The sequence below is a fragment of the Lepidothrix coronata genome, unplaced genomic scaffold (genome assembly GCF_001604755.1).
Source record: "Lepidothrix coronata isolate B3197 unplaced genomic scaffold, Lepidothrix_coronata-1.0 Scaffold2, whole genome shotgun sequence".
Classification (NCBI taxonomy): domain Eukaryota; kingdom Metazoa; phylum Chordata; class Aves; order Passeriformes; family Pipridae; genus Lepidothrix; species Lepidothrix coronata.
The window spans coordinates 10,670,255-10,689,122 of NW_016690182.1; the positions used below are offsets into that span (position 1 = coordinate 10,670,255).

Below are 18,868 nucleotides of genomic sequence, written 5' to 3' on the forward strand. Positions count from 1 at the left end.
GCAGGAGAGGAGGTCAGAAGGGATTTCAGAGAGAAAAAGAATACAGCTTTACTGGGGGAAAAAAATGCAGCCCTGCCTCTTTCTGTGAGGAAGTGCAGTGGAACTATTTCTGTTCTGATAAAATTCCCCCCTTTCCTTGTAAGAAGAGATGGGGAGTAAGAGGTGAGGCTCAAATACCAACTGCAGGTACTCTCAGCATACAATCTGTTAGAAATGCTACCTCATTGTGACCACTACAGAAATTCAGTTTAACCTCTTCAGCAATTAACTGTAATCAATAAGAAAATTCACCGTGGGAAGGACTCACTCTTAAATGTACAAATAAATTCATTGCAGTTTATTTAACTGAGGTCGGAGAAACTGAGGTAATTTCAGTGAACTATTTTGCTTTTGAGGAGTCAGATACTGAAACCCAGGTATTTAGTATCTATTCAGCATCTGGAGTCTGGGGTTATGTGGGAAGCCAAGAAATGACATCGTGTGATGACATTGTACAGAAACACACATGTAGGAAGAGACAGGATTAGTCTCACGTGACACTTTACTGATTCCCTTCCAGGAAATTACCTTGGACAATCCTTCCAGACACAAAAACCAAATGTCCCTTTTCGTGTTAAAAGATTCTTTTCACTCTCAAAATTGTTAGGGTTGGAAAGGACCTTAAAGACCTCTTGTTCCAATTCAACCAATTGAGCCTGTACTGTAGAAAAGCTGGTTTTGTAAGTTCCTCAGCCAAGAAGGCAGAAAAAAGAGAAGGTAACAGCCAAAACTATTGATTGAGGTGTTCAAATATGCTTCAAATATCTATGTATCTTGTTGGCATAGTGAGAAGAGTATCCAGAACAGTCTTAGTTTATTAACTAATCTGTGTGTTGAAATAACTGGGCCCAAATCCTTCCCTAATATATTTATTCTACTGGCATCAGGGAAATAATTTATTTTTTCTGTGACAGCTGTAAATAGCTCTAGTACAGTTTTCCTGCCTTCTATCTGTGTTATGAGGAATGCTCCAGTTGCAGTGCTGAAAGTATCACTGATAAAGGGATTTTTCTGGGCTAGTTGGTTCTTATGTTCTTGCCCTAAATATTTCCTACTGGTAGATAGAGACATGACAGTGGTTAAGCTGCATCTTTAATCTTTTCTAGAACTGATTTTGCAGGTAAGTGGTGTCCCTGCTCCCCACACATCGTGTTATATAAAGTATCATTGCTGGTGCAGTTCATGTAGAGATCACCCAGACCAAAGAGGAAAAAAGGTGTTATAAGGACCAGGACTTAAAAGACAAGAAAATACAATGGGCAAAGAAGATTGGGGCTCAAATCTTCTTTGGGCCAAGATTTGGGCAAAGAAGAAATAGCACAGATAATATCATTGTTCCAGCAAGAGTCCTGATAAGAAACCCAGAGCAGTGCAAGGTTGGGGTGAGAGGGGATGGCTCCCTCTGGGAATGGGTCCCCCTGGGATTGGCTCCCTGCCACCCTGTCAAACCAGCCAGATGTGCTGCAGCTGTGAGGAATCCACTGAGCAAAGATGCTGCACAACCATAGCACCCACTCATGTTTGGAGAACCAGGAAATGGGAAGGCAGGACACCTCATCAGAGAATATCTCCAGCACTTCCTCTCACCTAATAATGTCTAAACATCTTCAAATTCTCTCCAGTTTGCTTGTTTTTCATCTCCCTGTTAGGTGTCCAATTTCCTTTTGTGGATTGCTGGTTTCCTTTCACGTGATTTTTCACTGTTGTACAAATAATATGGGAAAAAACCCCAAAATCCTTAAACAAACTTCAGTACTGAAACTACCAAGGAACTTCCTTTTGTAGAAAATTCAATCATGTCACTTTGTTACTTGAATTCAAATATCTGCTCGAATTTTATGTTTATGTTTTCTAACACTTAATACTTCATCTTGTGATAGTTCTTGTCAGGGTTTCATCCTAAAATAGATTATGTTGAATTAATTCATGTTTTGAGTGTGAAATATTCCTCTTACTCTTTACATGTTGAAATGAAGTTTAATATCAACAGCTTCAAACAGCCCGTGCACAACCTGATTCCCAGCTGGTATTTCCAGACTCCCAGTGTATATCTTGACATTAGTTGTACATTGTTTGTATAATTTGAGTTTTAGAGTCTTAAAAACGGGCATTTGATATCAGGGCTTTCCAAACAAGAGTAGAATATATGATGTTGCACTGGTTCCTGGCAGCAGGGATGTGCTCTTATAGGAGAACAGGAGAAAAGCAGGATTTAGAGCCTGAGTGACAAATAATAGTGACCCTCTCTCTCTGTCCATACAAATCCTTATTTCTATAAAAGGATACATGTGGCTGTTGCATGATTGAAGCAGGATGGCCATGAAGAGAGAAAAAATTATGGAATTTTTATTAATAATGCTAAAAGTTAATGTTTGCTGCAAAAAGGTGTTCTAAGTAGGGGGTCAGACAGGATGAGGGGGAGAGAAATTTAACATCCACCCTAAATTCCCAAAGGTCTTATTGTGCAGGTTCACTGTCAGTTTGGTGGTTGGGCCCTTGTGTTTGCTTCAGATTATTGATTTAATGGGAAATTAAAGTGCCTTCCTTCTCTGATGGGAATTCTGGAACCCATGACCCACAAGCTGGCTTAGGGTTTGTCCCCCATTTGGTCAATAGGGTTTTTTATGGATCTTTTGCTCTTTTAAAGTACAAAAAGAGATTGATCCTTCTCTGTTTCCTGGTTTTGAAAGGATGAAAAAAAACCCCACAACGTTGTTAAAATGTAGTCTAAATTTTCTTAGCAGAGAAAGTAAATTTTATTTGAATGTAGCATGCTATATATAAACATAATTCATTTTTAAAGTTAAAAATGTTCTTCCTTTTATAAATATGCTTATGACATTTCACCTTTAGAGGCATTCAATAGGCTTAATACTATAAAGTCTTTAAAATAGCATATTGCTGAATTCTGATAACACAGTATTCCATCAGGAAAGTTACTCTACACATTCAAAGATTTTTCATCTCTGTCCTGAATTTTCTGACAAAAGAACAACATAACAAACACTAAGGTGGGTACTGACCAAGTATTGTGCTTTACAGCATAGAATATCTTACATACATTCTTTTTCTAAAATACACTTTCAGCATTTGAAATTATATATATAAAAAATGAAATTAATGCAAAACAAATCAAAACCTTCCTTAGAAATTGGCACACAAAAAGAAAATATCATGCATGTGGAATATCATGTGGTGTTTTCCCGTTTAATCTTGATTCTTAGCATTCCCCTAATTTCAGATAAAACATAAACATGTTTATCTAAGTGGTATATAATGTCACACAGTGGATGTGGTTTTTTCCTTACCATATTTCTACTGTACATGAGAGAAAGCTGGTAATCTTCAGCTGAGGTCAAAGATTGTCATATCAATATGATATAAAAATTTCATTTTGTAAGTTATATTCAAGGAATGTAATTATGTGATTGTTTTAAAGTTTAATGCATGGTTATTATCCCAAGAATAGTCAAATTAGTTCAGCACATACTGACAGATGGTTGTGGGCAAAGAGAAACCCAGGAATAACCTGACACCCAGAACAGCATTAAAATATCACATATCTGTGCACTGTGAAAATAATTTTAAATTATATCAGCATTGTGTTTTGACAAAAGAGATTTCTTTCTGTTGGCACATATTTAATAGCATGAAGGTACCTTAGCCCTACTATTTCTTAACTTGCATTATTCAATTCAATATACTGCTAAAAATGGATATTTTGTACACAGTACTACCAAAGCTGAATGGTAAATTACAACCAATTCTCTGCTTCTCTGATTTGATCTTAAAGTTAATTTAGTGGTTTTATTTCTGAATATGAAATTAAGCTGCTCTGTAGAGAATATTCTGTTGCCAGTGATATTTATGAGCAAATATTTCCTTCTGTGCAGTTCTCTGCTGAATGTATTTCTTAGTCATTTTCATTTGCTTAAAATATAAAAGCTCTTTTTATAAACATTTTCATTCCTGCTAACATAGAAAGGAAAAAAGATTATGAAATCTGATACACCTGTTTCTCACTTTACTACTGCATTTTATAAATAACAGATACACTTTTTTAACAAACAGGAACCATTTAAACATGTTACTGGATTTTGTGTTAGGCATAATAAAATAATTCAGTTATGCAGGACTGTCCAATTTTTGTGATGCAGGAAGACGCTTTTGTGCTCTAATAGATGGCTCAGTTATTGTCTGTGACAGAGGGTTACTGAGATGTGTGTAGTCTGTGCTGCTCTCTGGAAATGTTTCTTCTGAAACTCCACTCACTTTAGTTTTGGGATATTTATAGTCCTCAGGGCAACTTCACCACAACAACGCATGCTCCAGCCCTTCCAATGTTGACAGGAACTTCCTAAAAATGGAAAGAGAAAAGAAAAATAAAAAGGAGGAAACATAGGACTGAAGAAGAAATTACTTCCAGGTTAATAGGAAAAAAATTGTTTATTCGAACTGATGTAATGCTAAAAAAATTAGATTTACCCAGGGCTCTAAAAAACACAATTTGGGCTTTTTGACAAAATTCAGTAGCTGCTGAGAGTTACAGGAGTGTAGAGTGGTGGTGTTGCTGTTAACATATGTAAAAGACCTTCATGTTCTATGCTCCAAAACAACAGCCTGTGTGGCTACAAAAATACCTAAAGCTACAAAAGTGTTAGATATTTCCTCCTTGTCTCAATTGTGACAATCATAAATAAAGAAATTTGAAAGTGCCTCCAGAAGACACCACTAATGACAAACACACACCAGCTCCAGCCATGGCAAATTTAAGCACTTAAAGCCCCAAACGATTTGTGCAACAGGATTCACTCACCCATGCACAGCCTCCACCCCTTAGTCCGAAAAGTTTTATCCAATTCTTTCACAAGACAGGCAATGATATTTAATTCAAGCCCAGTGTCATATTACTGCAGCCTGATATGTCATTTTTCACAGCACCAGCAATAACTTTGTGACATGGTTTTACTGATTATGTAGACAGCATTATTCCTTGCTGCAGGAGGAATTCCTACTATTTCCGAGGTGATTCTTCCCATTACCTCTGTCCACTCGTTGTTCTGGGCATCGTAGGACTCCACAGTGTCCAGGTACGCGTGGCCATCGTAGCCCCCCACAGCGTATAACCTGTCCCCCAGAGGGCAGATCCCAACTGCATCCCGAGGGACACTCAGGGGGGCCACTGTTGTCCAAGCATCTGTTTTAGGATCATACCTAGGAATGTTTGATGATCAAATGTAGAGAAATACATCATAAAAACATGTTTGAAATTTAAATTACGGTTATTTGCTTATTTTCTCCTGTATCGCAGTTCAGTTTATACTGGGAACTAGTAGAATTGTTATGTGAGTCGATATTTAATTCGGCCACTAGAGGGGTCTTCAAGCCCATGGAAAATGTCCATGTTTTCACTTTTTGCTCTGCAGTCTCTCCATTTCAATCCCATTAAGCAATCAATACATTTTAAGCATAAATGGGACCCGAGGGAATGATAACATGGCCACCAGTTGAGTCAGCGAAGTTAATTTCAATATATTATTTTTCCTTCTTCCATAAAGCTTTTGGTTTTCTCTTTCTTGTCAGAGCTAATGTTTTCAGAAAATTTCACTGCAAAATTTCACTATACACCTCGTGTAGTAGATCTAAGTTTGTCACACAAAATGCATGGCAGGATCTTACATCAGTGTGGATTTTATTTCTGATCTACTCAGTCAACTTCCAATGTCAATTGAAGTGAATTCCAGGGTAGTCCCTGTTTTACACCATCTAACTGAGAACAGAGTCCACTGTTATTCACACCAGGGGGTTGGATGCTCTCTCAGTTTTCATCTTTTGTCCCCAAATGACACAGGAGTGTCAGTGGATACCCCTGGCCCGTTGAGAGCCAGAGGAGTTGCCCTCACTCATCCTGTTCCCTTCTCACCAGGGACTCAAGTGTTCTCTATCCTCCTACAATGTGCCACGTCCCAAAGCAACATTCAAAACACAACACTTCCAAAAAGAAATGTCCAGAATTTGCATTTTTCTTAAGACTCTTCTCATCAGTCTCCTCATCAGAAAATACCTGTGTAGTGAGTACTCCCTGTTCAGCCTGTGATATTAATTTTACTGTAAAATTTACCATCAATATCAGCAAATTATTGGAGGAAAACACAACTGGAAAGCATTTAACTCTTACAATATAGGGCACACTGGGTTTAGGCTGGTTTTGGCATTTTTTATTGAGAAATAGAAAGGTCACATGTTGAATTTTTCTTAATACTTAAGTTGCCTTTGCCTGGCTCTTGGTCAGCTCAAGCAAAAGGGGGGAGTTGAGGGGAATTTGCTTCTGAGGTTTAATTCCTTTGTTCTCACTACAGTATTGGAAACCAGTCGTTCTGCTCCAAATATTGTTTTTAAAAAGCAGGATATGTTTTTTTGCACACATAGCATTCCAATTGTGAAGAGGTTTTATTCTATATTTCCTTCCTGGAATGTAAAAAAAAAAAAAAAAAAAAATTCCTTACCTTTCTACACAGTCGGAAAGTCGGGAGCAGTGGTTGGAAGCAGGTGCATCGTGACCTCCCACAGCATATAAGAACCCATTGTAGGTTGCAACACCGACTCCACCTCTTCTCTTGGACATGGGGGCACACAAACTCCACTTGTTTGTATGTGGATCAAAACATTCCATGGACTTTAGGCAGGAGCTCCCATCTCGTCCTCCAACAGCGTAGAGTCTGGGATAAAAACACACAAACAGGCAAACAGCTTTAGTCTTCAGCCTCTTATTTTAAGAGGAACTTTATTGGGTTAAATTCATTCAGAACACTTTCAAATTGTCATTATCCCCATTATTTGCTCTCCAACAGCTACGCTCTGGAACTTTCTTTGTAAAAGTTTTTTGCTATTTGAACTGAGTTATGTTCCCCATTTTCTCTGCAAATGTTCAAGCAGTCACATGTGAAAATTAAGCTTAAAAATGCATGTCAGCTTCTTTAAAAGTGAGGCATAGAAGGAACTGAATTGAAAGACACTACATATGCTTGAAATATATGGATAATATTCCTTGGCATGGGCTCACGGAGTATTTGACATCTTAGTGTCACATTAAGTGTTTTTTCTGTGCTGCTAATACATAAAAGAACTTGAACAGTAAGAATAGATCTCAAAAACATATATCAAAAATATATTAAATATGTTTTCCACAAACTTTACATTGAAGAAAAGCTGTTGGACAGGAAGTACCATCCAGGTACCATCTTGTCTGTTCAGCCCAAAGACACTTAGCAAACCACTGGAGATTTAAACAGTTGATTCCTACAACACGTAGGAATTAATTGTGGAAACCCACATTATGAAACATGGGGGGGTTGTGGCTTTCTGTCAATGAATTTTACAAGGCCTTAATTTCTTTGTGGTTTCAATGTGTCTTGGATGCTGCTGGACTGTGATAGGATGTAATAGTAGATGTGTTCAGATGTGCTGGTTTTTCTGTTCCCTTTCAAACCCTGGTTATTATTTTCTGCCATTAAATTGAATTTACTCCTTGCAACTACTTAGAGACCTGGGGAACAGTGGACTGGCCCAGAATAAGTCACCTAAACCAGATCAGCTGAATTTTCCTTCAGAAGTTCCTGTTTCGTTCCAGTGAGTGAAAAAACTTTTAAACCACTCTGCTCCATATTTTAACTAGAAGATTCTTGACCACTGCTAGAATAAAACAAAATTCCCAGCTCTCTCTCCCGATGTTCAGTTGATAAAATTGAGTTTGGTTGTGCAGTTTGTTGCCTGATCCATACAAAACTTGAGGCTTTTATTTGTTTTCTTTTCACATCATGCCATTAGATACCGACTGCTTGTTTACACAGCTTTCACAGGGAGAGGAAGTCGCTGTATATACAAACAGATTGGTTGAGTTTCTTTGTTTTCTCTAATGTGTCTATAAATATGGTATTGTTTCCCCTTCTCTAAGGAAAAGCCTAAATATAACATTATTGACTGATGTTCTCAATGAACCACTAATTGATCCAAAAGTGCTGCTCCACAGAAATGTAAAGCCTTTTCTGGTGGAGCTGAATAGAAAAAGTCTTAGGGCAACAGGAAAAGAAGCATTCTGCCTGGTTAGACCACTGAGTGATGGACATTTGATCTCCTGGTATGCCAGAAATGACATCACTAGACTAACAGACGTGATTTCAGCCAGGCTGGAGACAGCTTTGTATCGGGAATGATTGAGAACAGAGTCAAGCCTGGGCTGGATTTCCTCTTTGACAAAGAGGTTTCCTGCGTGTTGCTGTGGAAGGTACCAACAGGAGTTTCTGGTGGAGTTTCTGCTGAGAACTTTCCTCTGAGGTACAGCAGGCACTTGGAAAGGTGGTTCTGCTTCTCTTGGACTTGGGAGTTAAAGATTTGAGTCATACCCTGTTTGAATGCAGAATCCTGACCTGTATGTCAAGAGGTTTTGCATTTACAAATATCCCTTTGCTGACAACTCTGTTTCTGCTCTTTATCCTCCTCTTTCTCTGGAATTTACAGTGATCAGGGAAGCCAGTGAAAGATGTTCAAAGTAAATGCAATTCTCTGCCTGCATCTGTGGCATTCCTGACCCCTACAAACTCTCATTGCTAAGAGCTTCCCACAGATTTAAATAAGAAGGAAGGTTGGTTCAAGCCATGTTTTCTAACATAGGGGTCTTTCACAAGGCTTTTGTATTTCCAGCACAAGACTGTGCTACTGAAGAAGAAAAATAGAATTTTGATAGGCATTGATTTGGAAATTGTTCTTCCTCACTCTGAAATACAACTACATTCAAATAGGGATTTACAACAAAGTGTAACACTGTTCAGTACAGGTTGCACAGTAGATTCACACAGGTGTCTGTTCCCATACAGGAGTGCTTGAAAGGCCTTAGCATCTTAGGAGAGTGTTTAAATACATTAACACACAATTTCAGTGTATTTAACAGAGGGAAGAACAAATCTGGGTAGGATAAGACTTACAGAGAGCTGTTTATTCCATACCTAATTAATAAACTTGTCTTCCTTCCCTTAAACACACCATACAGCCTTAACATTTTAAAAATTATTCTTGACTGTGAATTTGTATCTAAAAGTTGTAGATGCGTGCAGGAGATGCGAAATGACAGAGGAATGACTTCATTTCTGTACATGTTCTTTCAAGTGGCACTTCCTTAGACACTCTGGTTTTAAAGTGTAAATATAAATTTGGAATATTTTTTAAAGTAGCTGATTCTGTATCCCCATAAGTTATGTTCTAGGTAAAACTCTGATATGCATGTAATAACATTTTCACATTGCTGTAACTTAAAAGGTCTGAAATATGTTTAAAACATGACTGCAAGTTGGAAATCAATTTACCAGGCAGCAGAGGAAAAACCTTTCCTCCCTTATTTCAGTGCATTGTGTTTTCTCTTTGTTTTCTTGAGGTCATTAATTACTATAAGATGGAAAAGCAAATTGAAGAGACTGCATTTCCAAGGAAGGAAGCGAGTGAAAATGCAAAGAGAGGCTTTCCTGTTGACATACTTGCTGTTTAATGCTGCAACCCCCACGGTGCTCCTGGGGGTCGACATGCTGGCCACGTAATTCCACTGCCGTGCCTGGGGGTCCCATCGCTCCACAGTGTTGAGGTAACTCCACCCATCGTGCCCACCAACAGCATACATCGGTCCTTCAAGCATTGCTACTCCTTAAAAGATAGAATTAGGGACAAGTTATCTCATAATTTCAGTGACCAGTAGTGTCTTCATACTTCAATCCCCTGTGTGCAGATAAGCAACTGCAGCTGGTATTAAACTATCTGAAAGCTGCCTTTTCACTTGGCAGAATAAACAAAGATAAAATACTTCATGTTTTCTAAATAACCATTATCTTTTGCCAAAAGATTAGAGGAAAGCTGCTTTAGTTCTGTTGTTCTCTTGGACTTTTATCTCTTTTGCTTCTGCTGACCTTGTTCTGAAGCAAATTTGAGACCCTAAATGAGAAACTATGCTATTCATTTAAAGAAAGGCAAAATTTGACTCAGGCAATAAAAAACATGCCCAAAACCAATGACTTGTCCTAATTCTGAGCCTGCTGAAGCTCTGTAGTCCTGCCAGCACAAAGCCTGAGTGGGTGGGTGTCTGGCTGTCCTTGCCAGCAAAAGGACCATAACACATTAATGCCTTTAAGGGGAGCACACTTTTGGATAAGAGCTGGTTGGTGTCTGCTGTCCTTGAGGCCCAGGAGAGTGAACTTGGCTGTGTCTGCAAAGCTCTGTGTGGACATATCCTGTGCCATTGTGCTTCTCCAGAGAGAAGGGCTTTGGTGCCTCCCCTTTGGGAGCTGCTGCTGCTGCCCTGCTGTTTGTTCCCTTTGTTAGGTAAAGCAAAATGTTGGAGTCTGGTTGCTTAAAAGTTTTCTAAATCTGTCTTTCAGGCCTAAATATACATGTCCTGATTTTTTCAAAAGCTCTAACTCTCCCCAGGATCACACTGAAGTTAATAGGGGCTGTGAGTGTGAGGGAGCTTTGCAAACTAGGCTGATGCACAAAGAGAAGCCAAGCTTTGGACACTCAAATTTACTGCCCTGACCTACTTGTTGAGTAGAATTTTGTCCCTGAAGTTGGTAATTGTAAAGATTTCAATGAAAATTATTTAATCTGTTTTGTCTTCTTTCCCTTTGCTACCTACTAGTATTTGGTTTTATAAATTTTGTGGACTAGCTGTTAAGAACCCTACTCTACACTTACCCCACCAAGAAGTGGAGAAGGTGATGTAGGCCACAAGGGTTTACCAAGTAATTCTGGGTTAGTCTTTCTCTATTATTCATTAAAATATTCCACGTCATTTGAACTTATCAATGATTTCTGTAAACTTTAAAAAACCTAGCTTTTTCATAAGAACTGTGATATATAAATCCTTCCGAAATCATCATCTTCCCTCCATTAGTTTCCTCAACTGTAAACTTGGCCTTATTTTTTATAGTTCCAGAAATAAATTCTAGATTTCATATTCGTGGTATTCCTTCATTCTGAATCATAATAAGGATTACTGTGCACTAAAGACCCACAGATACTAAGCCATGGCAGAGCTCCTAAAAATGTCTTGTAATTACAACATTAAAACTGGTGAAGTCGTACTTATTTCCATGCTTCAATGTTTTCTTCAGTGTGGGCAATGCCCTGACCTGAATTAAGAGGTGCTTGGTACCTATGGGCTTACCTCAAGTCATAATTGAAAAAATAATTAAAATCAGGTTGTTATTGTATTGTAAATGTATCTTTTGACCATTAAATCACGTGAAGAGTTGATTATTTTCATTATTGCTTAGCTTTTGGAGTTTTCTATAAGCAAAACTAACTCTGGAAAACCAGTGTCAGGCGAATACTAATTAATATCACTGTCATAAAATTATGATAATAGACAACCCTGTCTTTGAAAAATGTCTTTTACAAATATTTCTGCATGTTATTCAAGGCTTTAAAAAGTTATGCCAGCATTTATGGCAACCAAAATTCATTTGTATGTGCACTGTGAGGCATTTGCAAAGAGCACCTCTTACCTAGGCCATGCCTGTGTGTGGACATGGGAGGCATTATAGTCCAAGCTTTGGTGACAGGGTTGAAACATTCCACAATGTTGGAAGTTTTCAGCCCATCTCTGCCCCCCACGATATAGAGCTTGTTGTCAATCACTGCCACCCCGAACTGCAGCCGTCTGCCGTTCATGGTGCCAATTTGTATCCAGCTGTTAGTCCTGAGGTCGTATTTCTCAATTGTAGTGGTACCTGTTAGAGATAAAAGCATTATGGGATAGCCATGAGGGGAGCTGTACCCAGCAGTCAGTACAACACAAAATATGATTAAATTACAAAATATGGAAATTCTGTGTGTGGAATTTTACTGGCACTCCCTGGGAACTTCAGTTCTCATGTGAACCTAGTGAGGAAGAAGCTTTAATTGCACGCATACAAGATGGGGAAATCTGTGAGGGTATGCTGGGGCAAGAAGATGGAGAATTAAGTTATGGCAATTTTTTGTAGCATTGAAAATTTCAGAGATAAGTTAAATCTCTTATTAATTTAAATATAATGAGAGTAGGGATTTTGTGATTTGGTTTTGGGATTTTTTTAATATTCCTTATGAATATGGTATCTCACAACAGTCTACTCTTTAACCTAAGAGTTTAGGCATTTGTGCCTAAACCATTACTGATATTAGGATTAGATATTAGGAAAAAGTTCTTTACTGTGAGAGTGGCAAGAGACTGGAATAGGTGTCCCAGGAAAGTTGTGGATTACCCATTCCTGAGGGTGTTTAAGGCCAGGTTGAATTGGGGCTCTGATCTAGTGGAAGGTGTCCCTCCCCATGGCAGGAGGTTGGAAATGGGTGATCTTCAAAGTCCCTTCCAACTCAAACTATTCTGTGATTCTATGATCTCCAAACCAGAAAAGGTTTGTATCTGTCTGTCTGAGGAACTGGACATGCATCTTCAGTAATGGGTTGGGTATTTTCCCTTTGCTGATGGAGTCAGGCAGAGCTGTGTGCGAGTACACGTGTTGTTCCCACAGGTGTCCTCCCTGAGGTTCCCCTTTGCAGCAGCCCTGCAGTAGCTGCTTGTCTGCTGTAACATATAAGCTGTATTTTCCATTTCTTCAGGTCACTGAACTTCCAGTAATGCCTTCACAAGGCACCAGGTCCCTGCCATTCAGAACTGATGCTTTCCCATGCACTGGCTCCCATCATCACCCAGCAGCTGTAATTGCTCCTCTGAGAGCTGAGAGCGCCCAGCAGGGACAGGGCTGAGTCAGATCCCAGGCAAGAAAGGCAATTCCCAGGGGCATATCCAGTGCACCCTGGAGCTCAAATTCAGCTCAACCAAAGGCAACCAGACAAGGAAAATAGGTTTTCTGATTTCCTTTTCTTTGGTTGGGATTTGAGACTGGAAAAGTAGTATTTTGAAGATAACAATAGGCAGTTAGTGGCTAAGAAATTATTTATAACAACAAAACAACCATGCAATAAAGATGAAAAAAAAGGTAGTGTTTGGTTTAGAGATCTGTCAGAGATCACTTGCTAAACTCCAGAAATATCTGATATCTCATGATATCTTTTCTCTCTTCTACGTGCTTTTGCACATGCATAAACTGGAAAAGAAACTACCAGCTCCATCTGCAATAAAAGAAAGTTCTACTTTTTCCCCTTTCCTGTCATCTTTTATTCTGAGCTGCTGGATTTCTTTGACTGTTCTTTCCATCCTGTTAGTCTGTTTGCTCCTCTTCGCTTTGATTCCTTCTCATTTATTCTATGCTAATGTGAGAGTGCCCCAAAGTTCTCCACTTCAAAGGAAATATCTCACACACTAACTCAAAAACAGGAGAAATGCAGTAAGGTATAAATGTGTTCAGACATACCCTGTGGGCTGTAAATTTTACAGAGGCTGGAAGATTTGAAAGTTTCAAAACTTAATGTGGTTCAGGCACATCCACATGTTTCAAAATTCCAGCCCAAAAGTAGCTCTTTGATCTTCTTTTGATCATTTGAATTTGAGATTTGACTTCACATACCACCTGAGATAAGCACAAAGCCTGGCATTGCCTGGAACACTCAACCTGGTGTGTCTGCCTTTATCACAGACAGCGTGTTATTGCCAGAGGTGGAAGTTGCTCCTCCTCAGAGCTGTTTTTCCAGTACATCCCGGTCTCTTTAGCCGCTGTTTCCTCTATCTTACAATCCAGGACAGGCTCAAAGTGTGAGTCAGAGCTGTAGAGGACAGCAGGGAGGAGAGGAAGTGCTGTTCATCCTACCCATCAAAAGGCAAAAGTTCAAACAATTGGCTTTATTCCAAGGTAAGGAGTAAAAGAGGCACCAACAGGAAGTGCAGATGTTGACTGAAATAGCCCTTTCTTTGGGCAGCCTTAACTAAGAAAAGCCCATTAGAAAATATTACTCTTATTTTGGTAGAATTTAGCTTAAAGATTACTTTGAATTTATGGTTGTTTTATTCCTAAGTACTCAGTATCACTAATGAATCTCCACTAATTGCTCCAGTTAACTTCATTTTGCTAAATTGTCCTAGGAATTAGTGTTTTTTCTGTTGTGGTGGTTCTGAATGTGTATTTCACACTTTATTTGATTGCATGGAGATAGTGAGGCAGCTCTGCAAGATCTCAGATGGGAAAAACCAGTCGTCAGCAGCTTTTTGCAAACCATGAAATGGATTAACTTCTTTGTGATTCTATTAAAAGTGAACTCACACAGCTAAAAGTAATACTGTTCAGCAAGCTGCAAGACTTTAAACTAATTACAGGTCTCTGGCTCCAAGCTCTGGGTTTGAAGTTAAGGTTCCTGGAGAAAATTATTTAATATTCTGCCTTCTAAAGAGAATAGTTCAATGTGTGAAGCTGTAACCTGATTGCAGTTGTGAAAATCAAATCATAAAAACTGGAATACAATTATAATATTTACCTTTCAACTACAAACCTGAAAAAAAAGCTGCGTATGAAGTCTTGAAGAAAAGCTGCAAATATTGTTCCACTCATGAAAAATGCAAGTCTTTCCATTTATATTTTATAATAAGGATTGATAAGCATTAGCTGAGTTCTCTGTAGTTTAGTTATGCTTATTGGTTTTATTGTTTTTCTTCTTTAAAAGTTTTTCCAGCCTTCTAACTTTGTCATAAAATAGACCACAGGGTTCAGCACTAAATTCATCCTGAAATATTTAACTTTTCTTCTGATTCATAAAGTCAACTATATGCACAAATTCCTACAAAACTTTATTTTAAAATCACCACCTGAATCAGACTTCTCTAGTCTGCACTTCAAGATATATATACCATTTACAAACTTCAGATTCTTCCAAGGAGAAAGAACTTCTAATACTAAGAATGCTGTTGTGTGATTTGCTTTTTCCTCTTTTTCGTCCCTAAATTGCTGCTTCATGAAGGGAAATATTCAAACAATTGTCATATATTCTCTGTATGTCTGTAATACAATTAATTAATACAATGACACTAAGTCCTGAACTTACCTTTAGTGGCATCCATACCTCCCACAGCATAGAGTGCACCCACGGTAGATTTTCTAGGCTTGGTGCGAGGACTCTGCATCATGGACCGTCTTTCTGGCAGCAGATGGTACTTCATGGCCTCCATGAGAAGTTTCTGACACTCAAGGTCGTCTGCAAACATTGGACTGTTTTCTAGATCGGCCAGTAACTAAGGGGTGAAAAGTGAGGATCTTGACATAGATTAAATCATTAAAATTGCAGGTATTTCAGCAATAAAGGTATTGGTAGCTTGAAATGTTAAGTTCATCACTTGAGCTTTGCTGGAAATTCTGCTTTAATGAAGCAAAACTATATAAAGGTGGAGGGGAAAGGTCTTTGAGTATGAGGTCTTTGTTTAATTTTTTTCCTACCTCTTTCTTTTAACTTTTAAAAAGAGTTAAAATTGCAAGTGTAGTACTGCATCCTCTGAATGCAGAACTCGTCTTGGTGTGAGTAAGCAAGTCTAAGACAGAGTGCTGGGCATTTCTGTGAGTATTAGAAGATACAATTTGCATTTAAAATTAAGTGTGTATAGTACTTTTTTACTTTATCCAAAGTAGAATATTTGCAGCTTCAGTCCAACCATTTCTCCTCTCTCCAGTCATGGAGATTCATGAAGTGGCTGTAGTGACCTTACTGACAGTCTTGATATTCCTGAATGTCTTTCTGATGAGGTATAAAAATTCTTCTATGACACAGATACTTTAGTGACACCTTTCTATAAAACAGTATGTCCACCTCTGGAACTTCATTGCTGAAATGTCTCTTTCAGTCTGAAGGGACAAGTAATGTCAGTGCTCAGAATAGTCTGCAATAATTTAGGCCCTTTTACATTTGTATTGTCACTTTCTATGGCAATAAAGAAATAAGCAGTGGGTTTTATTTGTCCTGCAGTTTGATAAATCTAAATAGTTATCTTTGCATGGTATCTAAGTCGCTGTGTTATTAGAGAAAAACTATTACCATTGCTACCCAACAAAGAAAAACTGCTTTTGGAATACACTGACATTTTTTAGAGGTAATTCTGAGCCAAGTAATTACACTGGCATTGTGGGATTTCTCTTTACCTGTGTTTAAAAATTATAAATATATAGATTATGCAGTTTAAAAAAAAAAAGAGAGAAGAAAAAGGCCACCAAAAAACTCCAGCCCTTCATGTTCATACCTGGGGTGGAAGCAGGGGCAGTCTAATGTAGGAAAGAAGCATTCCCAGGTCTCGTTGCCTGTTTTCCAAGTCGTGCCTCACCCACATCATCAGTGCCTGGAATATGGCTTCTTCATCTGGCACGTTGATGTCATCACTAGACAAGAGCTTTGCAATTTCATTAGCTGGGAGCAAAAGAAATTCCTGGTTTTTTATTACTTCTATGAAGTGCTCCTAAAAATAGAAGAAGATTTCAATGCACTGATGATTTTCACACATAGAAATAGCTTTTTCTAAGATAATGTAGGCTTTGCATATATTTCATTCCTGTTCCATTTCACAGTATAGGGAAGTGTAATATATAAATGTCCTTCTACCATTTAAGGGAGATCTTGGTTGCTTTTTGCTGCCTTACTCTTGCAGAACTGAAGAATAATGTTCATTTCCACACTACCACGCTACAGTTGTGTTTGTCAGGCTTCTTGTCAGTGTGTCCTGGCTTAGGGATTTGGCACTGGCAGGTTTGTCCATCAATATGATCTTAATATGCAGCTTTTGAACATATAATGTGTATTTTAAGAATGAATGCCAAGTGGGCATTCAAAGAACTGTGTACCCTCTATCACAGATTCAAAGGATTTGGGCCAATTACACTGAAACCCTCCAATCCTTTTGGAACGAGCTGTGCCAGCTGTTGACTGTAAGATCTGCTCTTAGTAGCAGAAAATACAGCAACTTACTGTTCTAAGAGTACTATTTGGGCAATAAAATTTGGAAAAGTCCCAACAAAGACCTCTCTTAGCTAATGCTATGATAAAAGTCACCAGCTCCAGAAATGGCCACATATATTAAATTCCCAGAGTTTTCAAAGAATTATTTTTCGTAAAAACAGTATATTGTAGAGTTGAGTTACAACAATAATAGAGTTGATATTAACATTTATTAAGTGTGCTTACTTTTCTAATTCAAAGGCAAAAAAGAAATTTGGTGAAGAGATATGGCGGTTTAAGTTACTTGCAAAAAATTGAATATAGGAACTCATGTCGGAATTTCAAACATAATTTCTATTTCTGCACCTGGAATTAATATATCTTCTTTGGGAACCAGATTGAAATAGGGCAGATGAAGATATTTTAGTAATTGATAATGTGCTGTTTGTTTTCAGTGGTTTCTTTGCTTTCTGTATCTCTTCAAAGATGTAAATACAGAAGCGATTAAAGGAGATGTCAACTTTGCTCTGCTGTGCATATCCTGCTTTAATATTTTGTGACATTCAGAGGATAGGAACAGGAAGGCCAGTCCATTCTTAGTTACAAATATAGCACAAGATGTTTATCAGAACCAGCTCTATCTGCACAAAAAGAGACCAGGCAGGAAACTGTTAATACTTCGCATCAGTGGTCAAAGTGGTTGAAGGGGAAGGCCTCCATTGTGTCTGGTTTTGTTGAATGGGTCTGGTGTTTATAGCTCATCATCTTCTAAAAATGTACCAGTCTCTATATTTACAGTACAACTTTTCCTAAGGTACACATTTTCAAGTGGTTGAGGTTGACATGAGACAAAACAGAATGTTTTATTTATCCTCCTCCACAACACTTGTGTGTTTATGCATTATGATCTCTTATTCTCCAAAGTTATTTGTAATTTCGCTTCAAGGGTTTGAAAGAAAATTTTCTTTACATTTATTTCAGATTTCAGGTGCAGATTTCCTCTTCTGTCTCTAAGCTGTCAGGAGCTGCAAACTTGGTGAGTGGGCTTATGGCACACAAGGTCCTGTTTCACGGCAGCATTCTTGGTCTGTGTTGCATGAAAGGTGCAGGAGGTGGTTCTAGAGGTGGTAGAAGTTGATTTCAGGAAGAAGCAGTATAAAGCTTATGCTCAGTGCTGCTGAGTGTCATAGATTCATCCTGATCCTTCATACTAGAGAGTTCTTACAGACCCAACTGTCATTTCTGTGACACCCTGTTTCAAAGAATAGTAAAGGTTTCACTCCCAGGAAAGACTGGAGGATCCAAAGGGTTAAAAAAAATAGGAACAAAAAAGGATCTCTTATTAAGTTATTAGGTTGTTAAGTCTTAGCATATGAATTTATTTCAGCTTTGCAGAAATCTGACCCATCAATTTTAAATGTTTACAGCTGACACTCGTGCTGGGGCTGCTGGGGGAAGAGAGGCAACAGTAAAGGGGGGAAGTTTCTGATTTTGGTTGGCATAAAAAGGTGTGGAACTGCAAGGACAACACTGTTATGGACAGGCTGAGTGAACATCTATCTTAAATGCTTTTTCTCAAATTTTAAAATATAAAAAGAGAGTAGATTGCTGATAAACAAACCATTCATTACTGTGACAGGAAAGAGGACAACCAGTGCCCTCAACCCCCACACACCACTCTCACTGCAGCATGTGGACATGTACAACCTCTTGCTGGAGAGCACTGCATATTATGGAGCCTCTAAACTTGTTTTGACATACTACACTAATATTTCAAGCATAAAGCTGCCATGTGTCTCCTAACAAGTAGTTCTTTTTATATCTATTTAGCTGTGGCAGTTGCTATTCTTCTTGTGTTTGAAGCTGTGATAGCACATCTTGTTGCCCTGAATATTTATCCCTCGATTTGGTTTCACAGCAAGTTATCTCGCTTTTCTGTTTCCCA

General features: G+C 38.4%; 1 protein-coding gene across 2 annotated transcripts in view; it reads right to left on the reverse strand.

The window, feature by feature from the left end:
• Positions 1-2,777: 2,777 nt before the first annotated feature.
• KLHL4 (kelch like family member 4) overlaps positions 2,778-18,868 on the reverse strand; it is a 76,255-nt gene continuing 60,164 nt past the window's right edge. For both annotated transcript variants that reach the window (XM_017819871.1, XM_017819862.1), the window contains exons 6-12: positions 16,235-16,447; positions 15,052-15,238; positions 11,583-11,807; positions 9,567-9,729; positions 6,546-6,758; positions 5,082-5,253; positions 2,778-4,396 (exon numbers count right to left, since the gene is read on the reverse strand). In XM_017819871.1, coding sequence (XP_017675360.1) covers positions 4,337-4,396; positions 5,082-5,253; positions 6,546-6,758; positions 9,567-9,729; positions 11,583-11,807; positions 15,052-15,238; positions 16,235-16,447 — 1,233 coding nt within the window. In that variant the 3' untranslated portion in view covers positions 2,778-4,336. The remainder of the gene's footprint in view (positions 4,397-5,081; positions 5,254-6,545; positions 6,759-9,566; positions 9,730-11,582; positions 11,808-15,051; positions 15,239-16,234; positions 16,448-18,868) is intronic.